Below are 22,135 nucleotides of genomic sequence, written 5' to 3' on the forward strand. Positions count from 1 at the left end.
GTAAACAGAAAAAAATTGTGTGACAGTTTGGCAACAGAAAAGAATGTTTTTCTCATGGTTTCTTTTGTCACAAAGTATAATGACCTTGCATAATGAAAGAGGATACCGGTCAGTATCGCTGATGGAGGACGTATTTTATTTATCAGTGTACATAATTGTACAGCTTCCCACAAACGCTGCATTCACTGCTGCTCGTCTCTCCCAGCACACTTGTGTTTCTTCACGTTATCTTTGCGCGAGAATCGTTTCTCACACACGCTGCAACTGAATGGTTTCTCACCAGTGTGCGTTCTGCTGTGTCTTCCTAAATGTCCCTTCTGAGCAAATCTTTTACCGCAAACTGAGCATGAAAACTGCTTCTCCCCAGTGTGTATTCTCGCGTGCCTGGCCGAATCTGCCTTCAGAGTGAATCTTTGGCCGCAAACTGAGCAGGCAAAAGGTTTCTCGCCCGAGTGTGTTCTTGTGTGCTGAATTAAATGTTCCTTCAGAGAGAATTTTTGACCACAGACTGAGCAGACAAAAGATCTTCCTCCAGTGTGTGTTTTTGCATGCTTAATTAAACTTGCTTTTACTGAGAATCTTTGCCCGCACACTGCACAAACAAAAGGTTTCTCTCCAGTGTGAGTTCTCGCGTGTTCTTTTAAATGTCCGCTTACAGAGAATCGTTTTCCGCAAACTGAGCAAACAAAAGGTTTTTCCCCAGTGTGTCGTCTCGTGTGCCTTATTAAGCTCACGTTGAAGGAGAATCTTCGATCACAAACTAAGCAGACAAAAGGTTTCTCTCCAGTGTGGGTCCTTGTGTGCCTTACCAGATCCGTCTTCATATTGAATCGTTTCCCGCAAATGGAGCAGGCAAACTGTTTCTCCCCGGTGTGGAGTCTCATATGTACTTTCAAGGTATACTTTGAAATGTAGCTCTTGCCGCACTCAGAGCATTTGCAGCAGCACTTGTTGTCAGTGTGACGTGTCCCGCCATCTTTCGAGCGATCATCCGTGTCGGGAGAGTGTGACGTTGTGCCGTCGCTGTCTGATAGTCGAGCTGAGCGGCTTTCTCCATCTCCAGTTCCACCTTCATCTTCTTCTCCTTCACCTTCGCTCTTGACAACGACAGTCAAGGGAAAGTTGGTGAGCTCCGCCTCGTGCTCTTCGTCTTTAACGTGGGAGGGCCCTGGCGGCTCTTCCTCTTTGATGAGGGAAGTGTCTGGGTCCTCTTCCTCTTTCATTTGGGTTGCCACAGGCTCATTTTTCTTTTCAAAGTCGCTGGTCTCCGGCTCCTCTCCCTCTTTCATTTCCAGGGGCTCTTCTTCCTCCTTAACGCGAGGAGACTCTGGCTCCTGCCGCCCATCACGACGATATCCTTCACGGACGTCTGCAGGACACAAGGAGACACGCGTGGCCGGGCCTCAGAGTGGAAGAAACGTTTTTTGTTTTTTTCATATTGTGCATGTAAACATTTGTTTGCAGCTGTGAAAGTGTATGAACACAGATTTCTGGGTGTGTTGATAGATTGTCAGAAAAACGACTGCCATTTTCTTCTTTATGATTAGGACATGAGGCACGTGAAGTTAGTTTTCTCATTGTTTTGCGCAAGGTAACGATTGTGATTTCCAAATTACATGGTTGAGAAATTCCGTTTCCGAAGTGTTCACTTTGGTTGCAATTTTCTGTGGTTCTGACAGAGATGAAAATGTTCCTTGATGTCGGCATCGAAAATGACACTTTTATGGCTTGGGACAAAAAGCGAAATCGTCTTTGATCCACTATTATTATTCCTGTTTTCTGTCAGGTTTGAAGAACTCTCTCAGTTTGAGCCTGGAAATCAGAACGATCGAGCTCGAGTGGAATAAATCGTATTTCCCTCTCAGCTAGCGCGAAACATTACCACAGAATGAGGATTATTCCAAAAATGGTCACAATTTTCCTGATGATTTATTTCAAAGGGGCATAAAACCCACCCGTCCCTCAATTTTTCACAGCGGGGGTGCTGGAGACTATCCCAGCTAACCTGGTCGCACGCCAATCAGGGGGCACAAAATCTTTCATCCTGAGGCTTCTGTTTCATTTTAATCACGTCATTCTTCTCTATGCAATGATAGTCTATTTTGTTCTGAGGGTATTTTAGTAACGTTGCTATAATCATCATCATCACCAATATATACCGATGAGCATTTCATTAAAAACAAAACAAAAATAAAGATAGATATATTTTTAAAACGTGAACAAACCTGCTCCAAGTCCAGGCTGCTTGAAAACTGCGTGTGTTCCGCTCTTCTCTTTTGTCATTATTGCGCACATTTGCACTCGACTAGCACTAAAGTTGACTCTATTTTTTTTTTTTTCCAGCTTTCCAACGTGTTGATAACAAACACGTCCCTTTGTTAGCGCGTAGCAATTTTAGATAAACTAAGCTAGCCTGTGACACTTCAACTTGCAGCGAGAGGAGATACGGTGAGGAAAAATGTATTCCAATTCTATTATACTCGCGTCTATTGTGACGGTACTGCAGTACGTTCCTTACTAACCCGCTAACAGTCAAATGTTTGTGTAGCACGTAAATCGCGGAAATACATCAGCGGAGGTTTGTTTTCTACGGCAAGTCCACTTGGACAAACTAAGTTTGAGTTCCGTGAAAGGGCTTGCGTCACAGAAATACGTCAGGTGGTGAGTAGACCAGGATTGCTCTTGCACTGAAAGGTTCGGCTGTACGGCGTACTCCAACCGTGTCCACCACAATGTGCAGCCAGCCGTACTTGTAATTTTCCTAGCCGTGGTTTGGCTGCCCCCCCCCCCCCCCCGCGGCCAGAGCCGTGTCTACTCGTGGAGGGCTGGGCTTTTAGCTTCTTCTTTTTTTTTTGTCCTGTTGGCTGTCAAAAGCGTGTAGGCGCTCTCAAAGAAGTAACTTTTTTTTTTTTTTTTTACCGGCAAGTGTGTTTCATCTTAACCTTCATCATCATCAGTTATTATATATCTATCGCATTGTTTTCCATGACAATGTGTGTATGTTTACATACTTTCCCCCCTGACCGGAAGTCACAGCCTGTTGACCGTGGCAGAACCAATGATGGATGCAGAGTACGCAGTAAAAAAAAAAAAAAAAAAAGTGGAGGGGGGGGGGGGCAAGGTGAACAACGCCATGTTATCTCTAATCCCGGCTAGCTAGTTAGTTGCTGGCTGGCTGTTTGAGTAGGTAGGTCGGTAGGCGGGTAGGTAGGTAGACACCACTGGTAACAGTGATTTAAATATGTCCATTTTGCATAAAATATAATACACGCATTCAAAAATATACCTCCAAACATGGCCTGACACTTGCTTCATTTTTTTTTCTCTTACATTTTGTCAGCACACAGTTTTGCCATCCCCGCGTTGGAGAGACAACAATGTTGTTTGTCCAAATGGAGTTGCCGTACAACATCCGACGTAGTACGTGTACGGTTTGCGTGACCACAGGAGCTTCACTCACTGCAAGGCTTTCCTCAATCTGGACTGCACGCAGTGAAGCCTCAACACAGCTCGGCCAATTAATACTTTCAATCATCTTCACGTCCGGAAAAATTCGTCCCGGTGCACGTCGAATCTTCTCGGGCTCGCCTAGCTTAGCTTGCTGGGCGCCCAAGACCAGTACACCTTTGTTCACGACATCTGCTCTGCAGAGAGCCAACGTGACCGCCATCGTGACAAAATGAGTGCAAAAAACGTGAAAGACGAAAAGTACGAGGAGGAACTTTCGGGAACAGGAGAGGAGAACGAGCGACAAGGTCAACAGCTGGACGCTTGTTTCAAGCGGCCTCAAGATGAGTTACACACAGCAGGTTTGGATGCTGCTTACGCTCACTTGTTCAGGGGATCATTTGGGAGCAAATCGTAGGCGCAAAGCACAAGAAAGTCTCAAGCCTTAAGATTCAAATCGGTGCTCGGTGATCGATTGGGTTTTGCTGCAACAACATTAACTATGAGAACCCCCCCAGTCTTCCAGATGCACATTTGTGAGGTCACACAACGATGTTGGAGACGAAGCTCCCCCCCACCCCCGCCCTCAAATAGTCTCAGTAGGAATTTTAGAATCATTTTCTGATTAAATATTTGATGTTCAGACACTTTTTTGCCCGCCTACATTTGGTACATGTCACAGCCCGACATACTTAGGGACATAATGACATTTCCTTATTGAACTTCTGTGTGGTGTCATTCTTGGATGTATTGAAAGTCGTTTTTTTTCGACATGAACAAGTGAAAATAATGACAGTAAAACATTTTGTACTAAAAAAAAAAAAAAAATCAACCATTGAAATACTGTCGTCAAAGAACCCCCATCAAACCACCTGAGGTCGTTCTCGCAGATGCAAACGATGTGTTTGTCTTCTTGTGTCCTGCAGACGTCAGCGAAAAATGTACTCGTCCTCTGCAACGGAAGCAACAGTCCCCTCTCATTAAAGAGGAAGAGGAGCCAGATCCCACTCGTGTAAAAGAGGAAGAGGAGGAGGCTGATATCAGCGAGTTTCAATTGAAGAGCGAACACGATCAAGAGCAAGGTCAATGTGAGGAGAGAAAAGGGGCGGGGCCTACAAGCGGCCGCTCAAGTCGACGCGTGACAGCAGAAGGTGACGGAGACCGCTGTGGAGAAGAAACACCAGCAGACAGCATCTTTGCTCCCCTAACAGATTGTGACGACATAGCGTCACACTCTACTGGAAGGGACGAAGAAGAACACTCGAAAAGTGAGATGATGCGTCACGCCGACAACACCGACGGGAAATGCCTGCAGTGCGGGAAAACATTTTGTTCAAAATGGGGTTTGAAAGTGCACACAAGAACACACACTGGAGAGAAACTTTTTGCCTGCTTAGTTTGTACTAAAAAGTTTACTCTGAAAAGCGATCTGAGAAGGCACACACGGACACACACTGGGGATAAACCTTTTTCCTGCTCAGTATGTACTAAAAGCTTCTCTGTAAAGAAAAGTTTAATAAGGCACATAAGAACGCACACTGGGGAGAAACCTTTTGCCTGCTCAGTTTGCGGTCACAGATTCTCTGAAAAAGGAAATTTGAGCAGACACACAATCACGCACACTGGAGAAAAAACGTTTTCCTGCTCAGTATGCGGTCAAAGATTCTCTGAAAAGCGAATTTTGAGAAGGCACACGTTAACTCACACTGGAGAGAAAGTTTATCCATGTACACTTTGTGGTCAAAGATTCTCTGGCAAAAGCAGTTTAAGAGCACACACAAGAAGCCACACTGCAGCGAAGCCTTTTGTTTGCTCAGTTTGTTGTAAAGGATTCACTCGGATGACTGATTTGATAAGACATACAAGATCGCACACTGGTGAGAGACCATTCCCATGCTTAGTCTGTGATAAAAGATTTTCTCTTAAGGGACATTTAAGAACGCACACACTAATTCACACAGGAGAGAAACATTTTGCCTGCTCAGTATGTACTAAAAGATTCACCCTGAAGACAGATTTGTTAAGGCACACAAGATCCCACACTGGCGAAAAACCATTTTCATGCACAGTTTGTGGCCAAAGATTCACTCAAAGATGCAGTTTGACAACACACACAAGAAAACACACTGGTGAGAAACCATTTGTCTGCTCCGATTGCGGTAAAAGATTCGCTGTGAAGACAGAGTTGACGCGGCACGCACGAGCCCACGCTGGAGATAAACCTTTTGCTTGCTCCGTGTGCAGCTCAAGATTCACAATGAAGGCTGATTTGACAAGGCACACAAAAACACACAGTGGAGAAAAGCCGTGTATATGCTTAGTTTGTTTCAAAGGGTTCACTCTGAAGACTGATTTAATGAGGCACGCAGTCACGCACTCTGGAGACAAACCATTCGCTTGCCAGCTTTGTAGTAAAAGATTCACCCTGAAGAGATATTTAACGAGGCATGCGAGAACGCACACCGGGGAATGACAGTTGAGGTGCTCCGTTTGTCTTCCGGTAAAGAGGCGCACGTGTGCTGGCGATTGACCCCTCCGTGGATATTGCACAATCCGCGTCACTGACCAATCAGAGGCCAGAGATCCGCATAAACCAAAGCCCGTTTTTTGCTCCCGCCATTTTCTCAGACAACACTGCACGGTCCAGTACGGGTTTAGTTAGCGTTTTATCGCGTATTTGGGTTATTTAACAAAAAATATGGTAAAGAGGTGTCGTCACGGACTTTGTAATCGTGACGACAGGTATCCCGAAAGGCGAGTCGGTGGAGTTCCATTCGTACCCTTTCCAAAACCGAAGACCCGGTACGAAAAATGCCTTCGATGGATCAAACTTTGTGGAAGACCGCATCATCAACTAAATCCATCTAATATCAACCGGAACACATATGTTTGCAATTTGATTTTCAATACATGTCTCGTATAAATGAATTTGAAGTTCTTCACTAGCATAACACTGCCGCGTGTGAACGATTGGCACACTTATTCATTGTTGAGCAATATTTAGCGATGATCGGACTGCGCAAACGTATTGATTTCTTGCCGGCTCGCGGCCGAAGCTTAACCAGACTGTGTTTGCGCGAAGATATGCCATAAATTTGATTTTTAATACACGTCTCGTATAAATGAATGAGACGTTCTCCGCTAGCATAACATTGCTACGTGTGAATGAAATCAGAAGCACGGCGTCTCTCTCAGTTCAGAATGTATTGTATTGTATTTGCCATTTTTACTGTTTGTCTTACGTCAGCTCACGTGGCGTGACGTCACTTCAGGGGGCGTGGTTAAGTGCCCTGTACGGAGGTCAGGCTTGAGGTGGACTGTGAAGAAACAAACTCTTTGTGATAAGATGGCCAAATGTGTATACATGCGCCGATGTATCAAATAAAACGGGGATTTTCATGATGGTAACACAATAAATTTATCAGTGGCAGAAGAACCACATTGTGGTGTACTGCAAATCTGAGAGTGCGTCATATTTTAGTCGTCGTCGGCCGCCACGCAGGTCCCCTAACGTAAATGTTTCTTCCTTTCTTCCCACTATTATTTCTTATTGTATCTTGGCCCAACAGAAGTTTGGAGGGGAGTTACCTTAAAAGCTAATCGTCCCGTATTTATCCCCCTCGGTGGACTGAGATTAGAGTGTAAAATAAAAACATGGCAACACACAGACTGCGCAAAATCCTCCAATTGTTCAACAGACCGTTTGGAGGCAAAATAATCTCTTCTTCTTGAAAGATTGCGATTGTGTTTGGGAGATTAGACTAGGATATTTTTGCTCTTTTCGATCGCTAATGTTAGCTAGTTATGCTGTCAGATTGTCAGCTCGCAAAGGTAAAATGAAAACTCAGTGGAACTCACTTCGTCTCTTTCATTTTATTTAAACTCACCAAGAAGAAGAGATTGAAGACGTCGTGTGCTGCACGCAAAGGGAAGCCTGTGGCATCAAACCAGAAAATGAACAAGTACAAGGCCTCAATTTTTCAGATTTGTATCAAATCACAAGTCACAAAGAAGCAACGCTGACCTATTGACCTTTACTCTGACGCCGTACTCCATCTTTTTATGTTGTGTCCTAATCATGGATATCAACAATAAATACAACACACCCCTTAAAAGTTTTAACCCTCGCACATGTTTCTGTATTTTATGACATATTGTGTTGACAGCCGGGTTTGAATGGATAGAATTTTACTCTTAACATTTTGAAGTGTAACACGAAAGTCAGCTTCTTCATGCCGTCTGTAAACTTCGTTGGTGATAAAAAAAAATTTTCTACGTTGCTGATGTACCGTCGGATTCTTTCCTTTCTTATTTCAAATCAGCAATGCTAAAGTTAAACAAACAAAAAAAAAAAGACAAACTACCCACAATCTTTCATGGCAGAGCTAGTATTTCTTTTAATATTCATTCATAAAAACATAGAATTGGAGTGACATACAATCAGTGGGTTATCATATTACAAAAAATACAGGGACACGTCGATCCGAGATCGCGTCTCAGGAATGCGGAAATGGCCGCGCGCATGCGCCGGGCAAGACATGCGGCAAGGGACCCAGGCTGAACTGCGGTCTTTTACTGCCACCTACTGACCAAAATAAAGATCGTTCGTTGACTCGAACGAGCGGTCTAAAAAGGGAAACTAAAACGCGTTAAAAAGTTTGAAATGATAAATGGAAACATAAACTGATGTGTTTACACTTGTCGGGTTTGGCACATGCAGTTGTTTTCCGACTGAAGGATGAACGCATAAGAGACGCTTGCGTGTTCCTTCCCAGAAAATCTTTTTCCCACAAGCACTCCAACTGGGTGGGTTCTTCTCTCCAGTTTGTGTTCCCGAGTGTTTTGTCTTTGTCTCTGAGAGAATCTTTTCCAACAAGTTGAGAATGAAAAGATTGTTCTTTTCTTCTTGTGTGCTCCAAAATGTCCCTGCTAAGTAAGAGAATCTTTTACCACAAACAAGCTGGTCAAGCTGAAGGTTTCTCTTCAGCGTGGGTTCTTGTGTGTCTTTTTAAATTCCCCTTATCAGAAAAACTCTTACCACAAACTGAGCAGACGAAAGGTTTCTCTCCTGTGTGCGTTCTCATGTGTCTTTTCAAATGTCCCTTGTGAGAAAATCTTTTCCCGCAAAGTAAGCAGGCGATCGGTTTCTCTCCAGTGTGAGTTGTCATGTGTAATCTTAAATTTCTCTTTTCGGAGAATCTTTTGCCGCAAGCTGAACAATCAAAAGGTTTTTCTCCAGTGTGGGTTCTTGTGTGCAGCATCAAATGTCCCTTTTCAGAGAAGCTTCTCCCACAAAATGAGCAGTCATAAGGTTTGTGTCCGGTGTGAGTTCTCGTGTGTTTTCTTAAATCTCCCTTGAGAGAGAATCTTTTACCACAAATTGAGCAGGAAAAAGGTTTTTCCCCCGAGTGCGCTCTTACGTGTACCTTTAAATAGCACTTCTGGGTAAATCTTTTACAGCATATTTGACATTCAAAAGGTTTCTCCCCGGTGTGTGTTATTGTGTGACTAATGAGACTTTTCTTCACAAAAAAGCTTTTTCCACAAACTGAACATTGGAAAGGTTTCTCTCCAGTGTGTGTTCTTTTGTGTGTTTTCAAATATCTCTTCTCCGTGAATCCTTTACCGCAAACTAAGCAGGCAAAAGGTTTCTCTCCAGTGTGTATTCTCGTGTGTGTCGTCATCGTTTGTCTACGAGAAAATCTTTGACCGCAAACTGAACAGGCAAAAGGTTTCTCTCCGGTATGTATTCTTGAGTGCGTCGTCATATTTTCTTTACGAGAGAATCTCTTACCGCAATGTGAACAGGCAAAAGGTTTCTCTCCACTGTGGATCATCGTGTGAATTTTCAAAACAGACTTGTAAATAAAAGTTCTGTCACACTGGGAACATTTCCAGCGTTTGGTATCACCGCTAGTGAGCTTGTCGTCGTCGTCGTCATCCTCGGAAGAGTGTGACGTGATGTCATCGCAATCTGATAGCGGAGCGAAGAGGCTGTCTTCTTGCGATTGTCCACATTGGCCTCCGTCACCTTCTTTTGTCATGCGCTGCCTTGAGCTGCTGTCCTGAGGTCGCGCCCCTCCGATTTCCTCCAAATGAGCTTTGTCTTCGTCCTCTTCACTCTTCAAAGGGACAAAGGTCAGCGGCAACTGGGTGACATCGGCCTCCTGCTCCTCCTCTTTAATCCGGGGGTGCTCGGACTCCTCCTGCTCCTCTTTAAGGTCCGAGGACCCCGGCTTGTGATGCTCAGGACGAGCATGCTTTTCACTGACATCTGTACGACACCAACAAAAGCAAACGAGGTTTGGCGTCAGAGGCAAATCACACATTGTGTCTTTGTGATGACGATGAGGATGAGGATGATGTCACGGGCACGGGTGACGACATCCGGAACGGTGACGTACGAGTCGGGTGGGGTGTTAGCAGTTCAGAGGTTGCGGGGTTGAATCCGAGCTCTGGTCTTCTTATGTGGACTTGGGTTTTCTATGGGTACTGTGATTTCCTCTCTTGTCCCTTGTAGTAAAGTTTTGATTGTTTAATTTTGTTTGTAGTCATCTTTTATTCCCCTTTGAATGCTTGCTCTGTCTGTCTGCTCATTTACTTTTGAGTTGTTGGCAAATATCCAGTGTCCACAGATGGTACTTTTTAAACGCAAGTAAATACAACAAAATTCATGTTGTTAAGGTGTTTTTGTGGCTTTGAAAAGGGTTTAATTGGTCTATTAATGACCAATGTAATCTTAGACCTCCTCCGTGTGTGAAATGACCTGAGATAACCTCTTTTGTAGTTATATATGTCAAATTGATAATTGAATTAATAACATAATATATTAGTTTGTGTCATGTCATGCTGATTGGACTTGTGATTTAAGGTTTTGGTGAGAGTCAAGAGGCGCGTCACCTTCCAAATGGCGCCAAAGCACTCTTTATGTTTGCAAAAACTGGATGCGTGTTTGAAAGAAACCGCCACTCTCGATGGGAATATTTGATTTTGCTCAAAACACAAACGACAATTTCTTTGCTACTTTGCTGTTGTAGAGAATTAGACGTTTTGCACTTCAATTGATTGATCGATAATTCCTTTTATTTTGTGCATGGATGGGAGTGTTGCTGGAAATAATATTTTACTGACGTTTTGTGTTCAGTGCTGTCATCGGGGATTTCTGTGTGATCATAAACTGAGTCATTAATTTAACGCAACCATGTTTTGTCGCTGAGCTTTTGTTGACATTATATACGTTTATTTCATTTATTGTTGCCTCTTCGACTGCTTCAAACAATTTGGCCCCTCTGTCACCCCACCGAGGGTGGTCTAATGCATCCTGTATGTGTCTGGAACCTCAGTGATGCCCAAATGTTCGACTTCCCAAACGAGGATTTCATCCCCCCAAAAAATAATTCTGTTTTAAGACAGAGTAGGTCAGACCCAAGGGAGAGGAAAGAGGAAAAAACCTGCTGTGTGTTCTTCATCTTGTCGTTTCTCGAAAACGGCGTCCAGTTGATGTTGTTGCACTTTTGTTCCAGAAAGTCCCTCCTCGTAGTCTTCTTTCACTCTCTGCGCACACATTTCCAGGCGATCATCTGAATTCTCACTCACTCGTCTTCGCGAACAAACGCGGCTCTTTGTTAGCGGCTAGCGAGCTAAACCGGGCAACGTTGAAATACTTCAACGTGCAACGAAGCAAACGTCATCACTGATGTAAAGATGTTTTAACTTGAGTAAAACCGTGCTGAGACGTTCCGTGTCGAGGCTTCAGTGCGTTCAGTTCTAATTTACTAAGCTTTATTTGGCGAATCGCGTTTGGTTCCGCAGCCGAAAGCGGAAGAGCTGTACGGCAAGCCCACTTGAACAAATTAGACAGCCGGGGAAGACCCTCGGATAGAACTAAACAAGTACGCTTCCCATACGTCGAGGGATACATGCCATCAAATGTGTTCATTTCTACTCTTAAGGAAGGGGCGGGGGTCGGGGGCAGTCATTTGCGGGTCCAATGGGGACCTCCACGTCCATATGAAATGAAAGCAATTTTCTGGCGCTGTATCTTAGAACAAACTGAAAACGTAACGTAAAATATGGAATTCAGAGGAGTTTGTACTGCTTTTGAAATCTGTTACGGTACAGATAGACGACATCCTCATTTACTAGCTACAGAAGTGTTTCGTTGTCGCCCCCTACTGTCCAATGTCTCAATGAATGTCGGTTGGTGAGACGCGCAAAAGATGAAAGCCCGGAAAGACCATGGCTTTTCTTCACCGCTTATCCTCATAAAGGTCGCAGCAGTGCTGGTGCCTCTCCCAAATGTCAACGGGCAGGAGGCGGGGTACACCCTGAACTGGTCGCCGGCCAATCGCAGGGCACACGGAGACAGACAACAGACGCACTCACAATCACACCAACGGGGCAATTTTCGACCGTCTGATTAATGTTGAATATTTTTGGGGATGTGGGAGGAAAGCGGAGTGCGCCCACCTGGAGAAAAGCCACACAGGCACGGGGAGAAGCTGGAAACTCCACATGGGGAGAGCTGGGATCAAACCCGAGTCCAAGTCGGTTCAAGTCAAGAAGTCCGTGACTCGAGTTGCTTGGGGACTTGGGGCCAGTAGCAGATCTTGTCTCGACGTCCATTTTGTTCAAGATGCGCATCGTTACCGCTCATGGGACCGAAGGGTCTGAAAGTCATCGGCGGCAACAGCTCGACCACATCTTTTGAACGACGCTGATTTTAACAGCTACAAAGTGAGCTTTTGAGAAGATTCTCCAATTTCCCAAGTTCGATGCTCTTTGCCATCCTCCTTTTAGGGTCGATTGTTTTCTATCAAGCAAATTTGGTATCATAAAATTGGTATCCAATCTATTAGTTTGTCTGAGATTTTTGAAAAGGTTAAACTCAATTTACATTGATTTTTCAAGTTTCGTCTTCATCATTTGAGACTTTTTGTATGCAACATTCACTTCCTAATATGGTGACTTCAACTCAATTGAGGTGTTGCGTAAAAATGATCACAGTGTGCGCCGAAATGTTCTTCAACCTCAAATCTGAGGAAATGGATTTTTGGGAATAAAGACAGGAGGATTGCTGTTTGTAAATACCTGGACTCGCCCTTTCACAACCAGAGACCAAGACCGAAAGCTTGGTGTTCTGATAGATCCCGACCCGACCTTCCACAGTCATATCAAATCAATGAGTAAAACCATCTGAAGACCATATTTAGAGTGACGGCTTGCATGTGTCAAGCAGACCAGGAGAAGGTCATCCATGCTTTTATCACAAGTAGATTTGACGATTGTAATGGTCTTCTGACTGGACTCATGTTATTTCCTCTTTACAATGATATTTCCTGCACTGTACACCGTTTGAATTGCACTTTAGCGGCCTTCCCGCTTGCAAGTCGTGTTTTCTCCAGGTTCTCTGACCCTTTGAATGATGGATATTATGGAGCGTACATGATGAAATCGCTAAATTCCTGCCAATTGTACGTTGAGGAAAGGCTTGGACGAAGTTGACAAAAGAGGTGAAGTTCGCCCCATCTTTGCGTGTGAATCTCTGAGCAATTCAGGGAATCGCCTTTTCTATCCAATCGTGGCACCCTGCCATGTTCCAAACGGGTGTTGGATGAGCGCTCCTCAACTTTGTCTTTTTGTAATGTGTTGCGGCCATAAAATTCAAAGTTGATGATGATTTTATCACGGCAAAGTTTGTGCATGAAATATTTTGTCTTTGTAGTGTATTCAATTCAATATAAGTTGAACATGATTTGCAAATCAGTGTATTTTGTTTTTAGTCATGTTTAACACAATGTCCCCACTTCAGTGGAATCGGGGTTGTACAATCCAGCGAGGTATTTTTGCAGATTAAAACATCTGAGTCATCTGTTTTTAAATAACAAGCTATCATTTTAAGAAAATTAAAAAATATATAATTTTTAAAAATAAATTAAAAAAAAAAAAAACATGACAATAACCTAATGTACAGGAGAGGCTTGTGTCCAAAATGGGATTATTTCAGCTGCCATTCTGAGAACGCTCCAATTTCCATGCAACGCAAGCCGCGATCGGATGAACGATCCGTCCGTCACGTCTCTCAGCGGCCAATCAGGTCAGCGCAAAGACTGGCGGCAGAAGAGCCAGCTCGTTAAGTAGCCGGCGACCTTTGGCCTCAATCCCCCCTAGTGGATCATCGTCGGCCCTTTTTAAGGACAAAAACGTTGTCGTGACAAAGCAGCTGTTGGGAGGGGGGGAGTCTCCGTCGCTTTTGTTTCGTCAGGCGGCAAAAAAGAGAGAAACGAAAGCGGAAGCAGGCGCTGATCGGTCTCATCCAGGGATGCTGACGATGGGTCGCCGGGTCACTTGGAATCCTTTTCGCAAAAGACGCAACTTTGACACAGATAATATCGCTTCTCGTCGCACAGGAGCGCATTCCAGCTGTTGTACCAGCCGACCCCTTTGGTGTCAGGCGGGGGCACGATGGCCACGCAGTCTTCGTTCCTCTTGCGCGGCTTTCGAGATTTCCAAAAGGTCTCCGCGGACAGCGCGCTGTCGTCGGTCCACCTGAAGTGGCCGTTGGAGGCCGACAGGCCGATCCACGCTCCGTAGGTGTTGAACTTTTCAGGCTTGATTTTCTTTTGCTCCTTGTACGCGTGAACCAGTTTGGTGAGGAACTCCTGCTCTTTGGCGCCGTCAATTTTGGCCAGCTCGCTTTTATTGGCCTTGCAGTCACTTTGCGCCTCTTCCCAGGTTTTCTCTCCGTCGGAAATTCCGTAGCAATTGGAAGCGTGCTTGGCCCAGCCGTTCTTGCAGCACATGAGCGGTACCTTTTCGGCTCCGTCTGCGCCGCAAAAATACAAATATATCAAGTCGGTTTGCTTATCCTGCCCTCTGGAAAGCAGCCGGTGTTGCTCTCGGAGCAGAGCTTCGGCGGCTTTCAGCTCAGCGACGACGGAGGTCATGTCCTCCAGTTTGCGGTACTTGAGCAGCAGCTCGCTCATTTGCACGCTTGTATTTAGTACGACTAGCCCGGAGTATTCATTGTCAATAGAGCGGAGGTATTCCTTTAGCTTGCGGTGCTGTTGGAATAGATCATCCAATTGTATTTCGATGCTTTCCATTTTTTTGGGAATGTGGTCCAGCAACGTATTGATGTGCAGCCGAATGATTTCTTCGCTGGAATTCAGCTGCTCTTTCAACTGATCTAACTTGGAATAGCTGACGTAGAGGCCGCTCAGTATGGAAATGAACATGATGAGAAATCCCAGGAAACAACAACACACCTGGCCGGGCATGCAACACGAACATTTGCATTTGGAGTCGTCTTCTTTCACGGGAACGTCGTATAATACACTGGCGGGAAGAGAAAACAAACGACGGAGGGAACAATTACAAGCGTTTACTTGCCACACTATATCCAGAAAAGAGCTTGAAAAGTCAACGTGGGAGATTTCTTTCAAACACGTCACAGACGTTTCAACATGATCTAAGATGAAATCAGTGAGAAATCTGACAACTACGTGGTACTCGGTTGTGAAGATATGGCACTGAAATGTTCTCTTCACCATTTCAGTACTTGGTTTGGGTACCGTGACGCGCTTGACTCAAAAGAATCTGGATAAGCTTTGTTCACGTTTGCGCTTATCCGGCACTATTGCCACAAGCGGTTAGTCGCCTAACCCCATCTGGTGTGGCCTCTATAGAGTGCCTTGTTGTCGGCCACGAGTGTATGCACATCGAGGAGCGAAAGGTAGAAGGGGAGGGGGAAAAAAAGCTAAGCAAACGTGCGATCCTCGGCTTCACGCTGGCCCGGCCGCTTTAGAGTGCAACGTTGTCGCGTCGTGAAAAAGCCCTGCAACAGCCCAGTGGTGGGATCCATTCCAGCCAGCGGAGGCTTGAAGTGGGTACATTTTGCAGATACCGCGACAGCGTTTCGGAGTGGAGACAATGCTCTCCACCCATCCATTTTCTGAGCCGCTTATCCTCACAAAGGTCACCGGAGCGCTGGAGCCAATCCCAGCTGTTATCGGGCAGGAGGCGGGGTACAATCGCAGGGGACATGAAGAAAGACAACGGTCGCACTCACAATCACACCTACGGGCAATTCAGAGTCTCAAATGAATGGACGATGCTCTCATTTTCACAACTTTATATTCTTGGCCATTTTGTTTGATCATTCATATTTTCCAGGGTTGATTACCAAAAAAAAAAATTCTGTGAGGTGTCAAATTTACAAGACATTTTTTCATTTAAAATAAGTAAACATAAGTAAAAGTGAAGAGAGGGGCGGAGCAGTCAACTGATCACCACCTGGTGGGGAAAGATGGGGGGGGGGGGGTGGGAGACGCCGGCCCGACTCGGCAGGCCCAAACGTATTGTGAGGGACTGCTGGAAACGGCTGGCAAAATCCCCCATCAGGAGGAGTTTCAGTTCCCACATCCAAAGAACTTTGCTCATGTTTCAGAGGAAGTGGGGTACATTGAGTCCGAGTGGACCATGTCCCGCGTCTCCATTGCCATGACGGCCGACCGGAGCTGCGGCCGTAAGGTGGCAACCCCCAAACCTGCCGGTGGACAGCAAACAGTAAGGGATGCCGTCAAGCTGAAGGAGGAGTTCTATCGGCTATTTCTGGCCTGTGGGACCTCCGAGGCAGCTGATGGGTACCGGCTGGCCTGGCGAAAGGCAGCCATGGTGGTCACTGGAGCGAAAACTCGGGCATGGGAGGAGTTCAGTGAAGCCAGGAAGAAAGACATCTAGACAGCTTCAAAGAAATTCTGGTCCACCTCCTTCTCAGGAGGGGGAAGCAGTTCACCGTCAACACTGTGGACAGTGAGGATGGGGCTCTGCTGACCTCGACTCCAGACGTTGTGAGTCGGCGGGGAGAACATTTCAAAAACCACCTCAATTTCCTGGATACAGGTGGCCGAAATGAGTTTCCGTTTCCTCCGGGCTCTCCCTTAGAGAACGGGCGAGAGGCTCGGTCATCCGGGAGGGTCTCAGTGTCGAGCCGCCGCTCCTCCGCATTGAGAGGAGCCAGATGAGGTGGCTGGGACTTCTGATCCGGATGCCTCCCGGGTGTGGTGTTCCAGGCACGTCCCACTGGAAGGAGACCCCGGCGAGGTTCCCAGGATACGTCGGAGAGACTATTTGTCTCGGCTGGCCTGGGAACGCCCCAAGGGATTCTTCCGGAAGAGCTGGAAGTGGCTGGGGAAAGGGAAGTCTGGGTATTTCTCCGCAAGCTACTGCCCCCGCAACCCGACCCGGAAAAACGCGAATGGCTGGATGGGCAGATCAATGGAAACATGCTACATGGCTCGATGTTTAGGTAGCGGTTGAATCCCCAACGGACCCCCACCCAACACAGCGAGCGTGATCCGGCTGTAACGCCGAAAGCCAACAGGCGGGTGCCCAGCGTGAAGGTCTCACCTCATTTCGATGCTCTCGGCACTGACACGTTTTGGCTCTGGAACGCTGGAATCAATACAACAGGGATCAATCACAAGCACGGCATTAATGTGACATTTTGATTCCAATGTGGACACGCAGTAGACGGTGATCGCCAACCAGTGCGATGTGGCGATGTAAGGAAATCCTCTTTCATTTAAACAAATGATTTGTTTACCTCGAACAATTGATCTTTGTTTATTCATCTACTATAAACGGCAGAAGGTGGATGTTGTACCCACTTTTTCTGACATTCTAGTCTATTTGTGTGCCATGAGATGTTTCATACTTTTCAATATATGCGACGGCTCAATAAAGGCTTCACAATTTACAGTGCATTCAAATGATCAGTAACATTCGCAATCTGTTAAAAAAAAAAAACAGGAATGCTTTCTCATCAGAGACTGATCCGATTACCTGTGCTGCTTATGCACAGCGGCCCCTTTCCCGTTCGCCTCTTTTTGATTCGGCTCTTTGGGATTTGTCTCTTTCACACTTGGCTCTGTCACAACCGGCTCTTTGGGAATCGGCTCTTTGGGACTCGGCTCTTTGGGACTCGGCTCTTTGGGACTCGGCTCTTTGGGTCTCGGCTCTTGAGGACTCGGCTCTTGAGGACTCGGCTCTTGAGGACTCGCTTCTTTGGGACTCGGCTCTTTGGGACTCGACTCTTTGCCACTCCCATCTTCTTTGGCACTCGCCTCTTTGCCACTCCCCGCTCCGCCATCCATTTTGTTTACATCAATTGTACCCTGAACGGTCCACGCATCCAACTAAACTGCGTTGTTCTCTGTTGGTGACACAAGAGAGCGATACAAGCGTGCCTTCACAGTTGGGGTTGATTTCCTCTTAGACACGCCAAAGGTAAACTGCAAGTGCGACAAAGCAAAAAAAAAAAAAAAAAAAAAAAAAAAAAAGGGCAACCTTTCAGATAGGCCAATAGTTAAATGCATCCAATTCTAAGTGAATGTTGCCATGGCAACCACCTACCTGCAAGTGCGATGAACTAACGAAAAATGTGCCACAAGTTGCGTGTGTGTAACATGCACAAACAACACCACAAAAACGAAGCACAGTTAGCATATTACACTGACCACAAATTAAGAGCCGCACAAATATGGAGAGAGCCATGTGACTCATCAACTCGCACTCCACAGTCCCAAAAGCCTTCACTCGAGCCTACACCAGACTCGACTAATTATCATATTGTCAAATAACATCTTAGCAAAACCGTTTTGCATTCGATTTCCATTGAAAGCTGCGAAAAAGCCCCCCCCCCCGTCATGACGTCATTTTATAGACTCCTTTGAAAAGGAAAGTCCTTGTGCGTCGCTGCCTCGTCAGAAGACGCGCGGCCGTGTGACAGTTGGACACGTCATGACGAAACAGTCGCTCGCCGACATGTTGGTTCCCTTTCAATGCACTGACATTGCTCGCCGGCGTGCTCGTGACGTCACCGTTTCAACATCAAAGTGGTTGGCCACTCAAGCGACATTTTCCGTGCATCTTTTCCCCCTTCACGTCACGTAGTTTTCCGTATACAGGGTTCACAAAAGGGTTTACGGACAAACTGCAGAATTTGGACTTTTACGATGGAGGAATCCGCACAGTAGGAAAAGGCTGAAAATGGCAATGTCACTTGTGACTGTGTCTACAAATCTCATGTGGGGGGACGTGACATACAATTTGTAGTAAAAGATGATTTAAAATGAGACAAAGACCAATACAGAGTGCTTTGGCCTCGTGTTTGATTCCCAAAGCACACACTGGTTCCTTTGTCACTTCGCGTGTTGATTTATTTTGTCTTAGTGATGTTGCCGTACAACTTCCGCATACGTGTCATTAACCGGAGGAACTTCGCGACACAAAATTCTTTTCCCGAATTAATTCTGAACGCGTTGAAGCCGCGGCTTACTGAAGTGCAACGTTTGAAATGAAATGTTGGCGTCCGCGCGGACGGCCTCTCTGTGCACGTTGAGGCTTCTCAGGTCGCCTGTTGTAGAACAAAGATTACGTTTTATGATTCTCGCGTGAAATGAGCGCAGAATCTGGGAAGGAAAAGCACGAGGAGGAACTTTGTCGAGCTGAAGAGAGCGACCGTCAACAAGTGGCTGCTGCTTTCAAGAAGCCTCGCGATATTTTACGCACCGCAGGTTTGTGCACATCTCTCACTGGTATCATTTTAAACAACATTCCCGTGTTTATGTTTGGATTATAGTCTTTTGCGAAGCCGAACACATTGTGTGTTTTTGCGGTGTATGCAAACTTCTGGCTTCAACTGTACAGCCCTTGTCCCCACATTGACCGCGAACAATAACCCAGAGGCAAACTACATTAAAAAAAAAAAAAAAAAGTCAACCCAGTCAACAAAACTGCAAGCTGAAGCTGAAGTTGGAAGGACGAACTACAGAAATGTCAGACACACACCCTTAGATTGTCATTGAACGTTTACATATATGCAGGAATACTACCCATACATTACAAACGTTACATGCAACAGAATGTAATCAAGACCAAAAAAATGACTCAAATAATTCAGCTGTCTAAAAAGACAGAATAGAAAAATAATAAAACCGTTTTTCTGGCACTATTGTGCTGCTGGTTCTCTGCACGCTTTGGCCACCTGGGGGCAGTCTAGGACTTCTTTGTTCTTGGCAAAGGATTGCAGTACAAATATGCAGTACACCCGTGAGTATCGTGAAACGGTTAGGCTTCTTGCATTCCAGCAACATTTGTGTTCAGATATCTCTTCCATAAAGCGTCAGTTTAATCTCTTGCTGAGTGCCAACAAACATTTTGAAGTGTCATTTTCTTGAGAATATTTACCAATTATTATCGCGACCAAACTTTCACTAAATGGGAAGTCTATATCTCACCAATAACCAGATCAAAACATCAAAATCTCAACATGAAACTTGACCGAGCAAAGTCTGGCTTGACCCAACAATGCGTTTGCTTTCGTGTACTGCAGACGTCAGAGAAGATGATTTTCATCCTGAGCAGCATGAGCCAAAGGAAGAAGCGCCAGATCGCAGCTACGTTAAAGAGGAAGAGGAGGAAATTGATATCAGCACCTTTCCATTGACTGTCATTGTGAAGAGTGAAGATGAAGACGATGAAGGTGATCGAGACCGCTGTGGAGGATCCCAAGCGGACGGACTTTTTTCAGCTCGGCTATCACGTTGTGACGACATAACGTCGCGTTCTCCCGAAACTGATGATGAACACTCCAAAGTAAATCTGACAAGTCGCGTGGACAACAAACGCTGGGAATGTTCACAGTGTGGTAAATCCTTTGTCTTTGAGTCGCTTTTGAAAAAGCACACGATAAGCCACTCAAGAAAAAAGCCTTTCAGTTGCTCAGACTGTGGTAAAAGTTTCACCCGTCAAGGACATTTGAACACACACATAAGAACACACACTGGGGAAAAACCTTTTTGCTGCTCAGTTTGCGGTCTTCGATTAACACAGAAGAGTAGTTTAACAACTCACATGACAACACACACTGAAGAGAAACCCTTTGCATGCTCACTTTGCGCTAAAACTTTCTCTGTGAAGCGCTATTTAATAGCACACGCGAACACGCACACTGGAGAGAAACCTTTTGCCTGCTCACTATGTGAGAAAAGGTTTTCTGTAAAAAGACATTTACTGGAACATACAAAAACACACACTGGAGAGAAACCCTTTGCCTGCATAGTTTGCTGTAAAAGATTCACTCAGAAGGGGCATTTAAGAAAACACGCAAGGATGCACACTGCTGACAAACCATTAAGTTGTGGACTGTGAGAAACCTTGTAACAAACGCATTTTGTGAGAAGTCCAACAGTAATATGAGGTTTAAAAACACCTCGTCTCTGTTGGTAATCGGTAAAAGTGTGCAATATGGGCTTCTGAATAAATAAGTCTTCAAAAGTGCCAGTATTCATGAGAACACACACTGGAGAGAAGCAGTTTTCATGCTCAGCGTGCACTTAAAGAGTCACTCAAAGATCATATTTGACGACACACTCAAGAACACACACACACACTGATGATTTCCATGTCAGCGTCTCTCCTGCGTCTTCCTCTCTTCTTTCTCCCTCACTGTCCTCATGTCTTCTCTCACAAGATCCATCAACCTTTTCTTTGGTCTTCCTCTCTCTCTCGCTCTTTTGCCTGGCAGCTCCATCCTCCATCCTTCTACCAATACACTCAGTCACGTCCAAACCACGGAAGTCTGCTCTCTCGATCGAACCTCGTCTCCCAAACATCCAATTTTGTCTGTCCCTCTAATGAGCTCGTTTCTAATCCTATCCAACCTGTTCACACCAAGCGAGAACCTCAACATCTCCAGTTCTGCTTCCTGTCGTCTCTAATCCGTCCATCATGGCCGGCCTCACCGCTGTTTTGTAAACTTTGCCCTTCATCCTAGCAGACACTCTTCTGTCACATAACACACCAGACACCTTCCGCCAGCAGTTCCAACCTGCTTGGACCAGTTTCTTCACTTCCTTACCACACTTTCTGTTGCTCTGTATTATAGACCCCAAGTATTTATTTTTATTGCATTTTGTTTGCAAAAAATGAAGACGTGAGAACAAGCCTCTTCTCGTCTTCTCCTTCCTCGCCACCCAGCGTAGAAAAGTAACTATCGAAATATAAAATCCAAGCACATGAGCAGCGTAGGTCCAACGTTCATTCCGGATGTAGAAAAAGTGGCCATCAGGCTGCAAATGGCCCCAGGGCCATAGTTTGGACACCCCCGTGCCCTCAATGTGTCCCACGATGCATTTTGAGAAGGAGTAAAGAACCCCGATTGCAGGGACAATCATACATTAATTTTCTACTTTATAACTCGGAAGCCCTCAATTATGTTATTGCTCCTGCATCGTTCGTCAAAAACATTCTTTCGACTGGCCAAGCTGACTTTGGGAGGGAGGTTGGGCACGCCGCTGCACCGTTCAGACAAAGCAGTTGAGTTTCATGTAATATGATATGTTGCTCCTCTTCGATTACTCATAGGCATGTCGTTTAAAATATCTTCAGAGTACAGCAAAGCATCACAATACAGGTGGACGTAAGTAATCATTTGTACTCGGTTCAAAACAATCAGTGATATGTTCAGTATTTATGAGGAAGTGAGCGGTACGTCATAACGGGACGCCAACAAAGTCATTATCGGTCACGCAGGTGAAGTGGACAAGGTGAGGCACAGCACCCACTTTTAGGTCAGCGGTGCCACCTCCTCCTCCGGCTCACTGCAGAATTTTCTCAAATGTGC

General features: G+C 45.5%; 3 protein-coding genes across 6 annotated transcripts; 1 reads left to right on the top strand and 2 right to left on the bottom strand.

The window, feature by feature from the left end:
• Window positions 1-115: 115 nt before the first annotated feature.
• Window positions 116-11,323, bottom strand: LOC133497589 (zinc finger protein OZF-like). 4 transcript variants are annotated; one of them, XM_061813623.1, is made up of 2 exons: window positions 10,899-11,319; window positions 116-1,369 (listed from the first exon to the last, which is right to left on the bottom strand). In XM_061813623.1, exons 1-2 carry the CDS (start codon window positions 11,011-11,013, stop codon window positions 183-185), a joined length of 1,302 nt encoding a protein of 433 aa, XP_061669607.1. In that variant the 5' UTR covers window positions 11,014-11,319; the 3' UTR covers window positions 116-182. The 4 variants fall into 4 exon arrangements, with proteins under 4 accessions (XP_061669607.1, XP_061669608.1, XP_061669610.1 ...); XM_061813624.1 differs by lacking the exon at window positions 10,899-11,319 and adding an exon at window positions 4,320-4,440; XM_061813626.1 differs by lacking the exon at window positions 10,899-11,319 and adding an exon at window positions 2,226-2,569.
• Window positions 11,324-13,458: 2,135 nt separating this feature from the next.
• On the bottom strand, window positions 13,459-18,533 carry LOC133497602 (C-type lectin domain family 4 member M-like). Its single transcript, XM_061813643.1, has 4 exons — window positions 17,863-18,533; window positions 17,293-17,741; window positions 16,858-16,902; window positions 13,459-14,784 (listed from the first exon to the last, which is right to left on the bottom strand). The coding sequence occupies exons 2-4, from the start codon at window positions 17,601-17,603 to the stop codon at window positions 13,791-13,793; spliced, it is 1,350 nt and encodes a 449-aa protein (XP_061669627.1). The 5' UTR covers window positions 17,604-17,741; window positions 17,863-18,533; the 3' UTR covers window positions 13,459-13,790.
• Window positions 18,534-18,713: 180 nt separating this feature from the next.
• On the top strand, window positions 18,714-22,126 carry LOC133497643 (gastrula zinc finger protein XlCGF7.1-like). The gene is made up of 2 exons (XM_061813694.1): window positions 18,714-19,025; window positions 19,844-22,126. Exons 1-2 carry the CDS (start codon window positions 18,908-18,910, stop codon window positions 20,659-20,661), a joined length of 936 nt encoding a protein of 311 aa, XP_061669678.1. The 5' UTR covers window positions 18,714-18,907; the 3' UTR covers window positions 20,662-22,126.
• The last annotated feature ends 9 nt before the right edge of the window (window positions 22,127-22,135 follow it).

This window comes from Syngnathoides biaculeatus, chromosome 3 (assembly GCF_019802595.1).
Source record: "Syngnathoides biaculeatus isolate LvHL_M chromosome 3, ASM1980259v1, whole genome shotgun sequence".
NCBI lineage: Eukaryota > Metazoa > Chordata > Actinopteri > Syngnathiformes > Syngnathidae > Syngnathoides > Syngnathoides biaculeatus.

Bases quoted from the DNA above. Each gene is read 5' to 3' on its own strand.
- LOC133497643 (XM_061813694.1), top strand. From the start codon at position 18,908: ATGAGCGCAGAATCTGGGAAGGAAAAGCACGAGGAGGAACTTTGTCGA. The intron at 19,026-19,843 runs GTTTGTGCACAT...CGTGTACTGCAG, and splicing joins CGATATTTTACGCACCGCAG to ACGTCAGAGAAGATGATTTT.
- LOC133497589 (XM_061813622.1), bottom strand. From the start codon at position 11,013: ATGTGTGCGCAGAGAGTGAAAGAAGACTACGAGGAGGGACTTTCTGGA. The intron at 9,722-10,898 runs GTTTTTTCCTCT...GGTGTCGTACAG, and splicing joins AGATGAAGAACACACAGCAG to ATGTCAGTGAAAAGCATGCT.
- LOC133497602 (XM_061813643.1), bottom strand. From the start codon at position 17,603: ATGGATGGCGGAGCGGGGAGTGGCAAAGAGGCGAGTGCCAAAGAAGAT. The intron at 16,903-17,292 runs GTAATCGGATCA...TATTGATTCCAG, and splicing joins GCTGTGCATAAGCAGCACAG to CGTTCCAGAGCCAAAACGTG. The intron at 14,785-16,857 runs GTGAGACCTTCA...TCTTCCCGCCAG, and splicing joins GCCGAGAGCATCGAAATGAG to TGTATTATACGACGTTCCCG.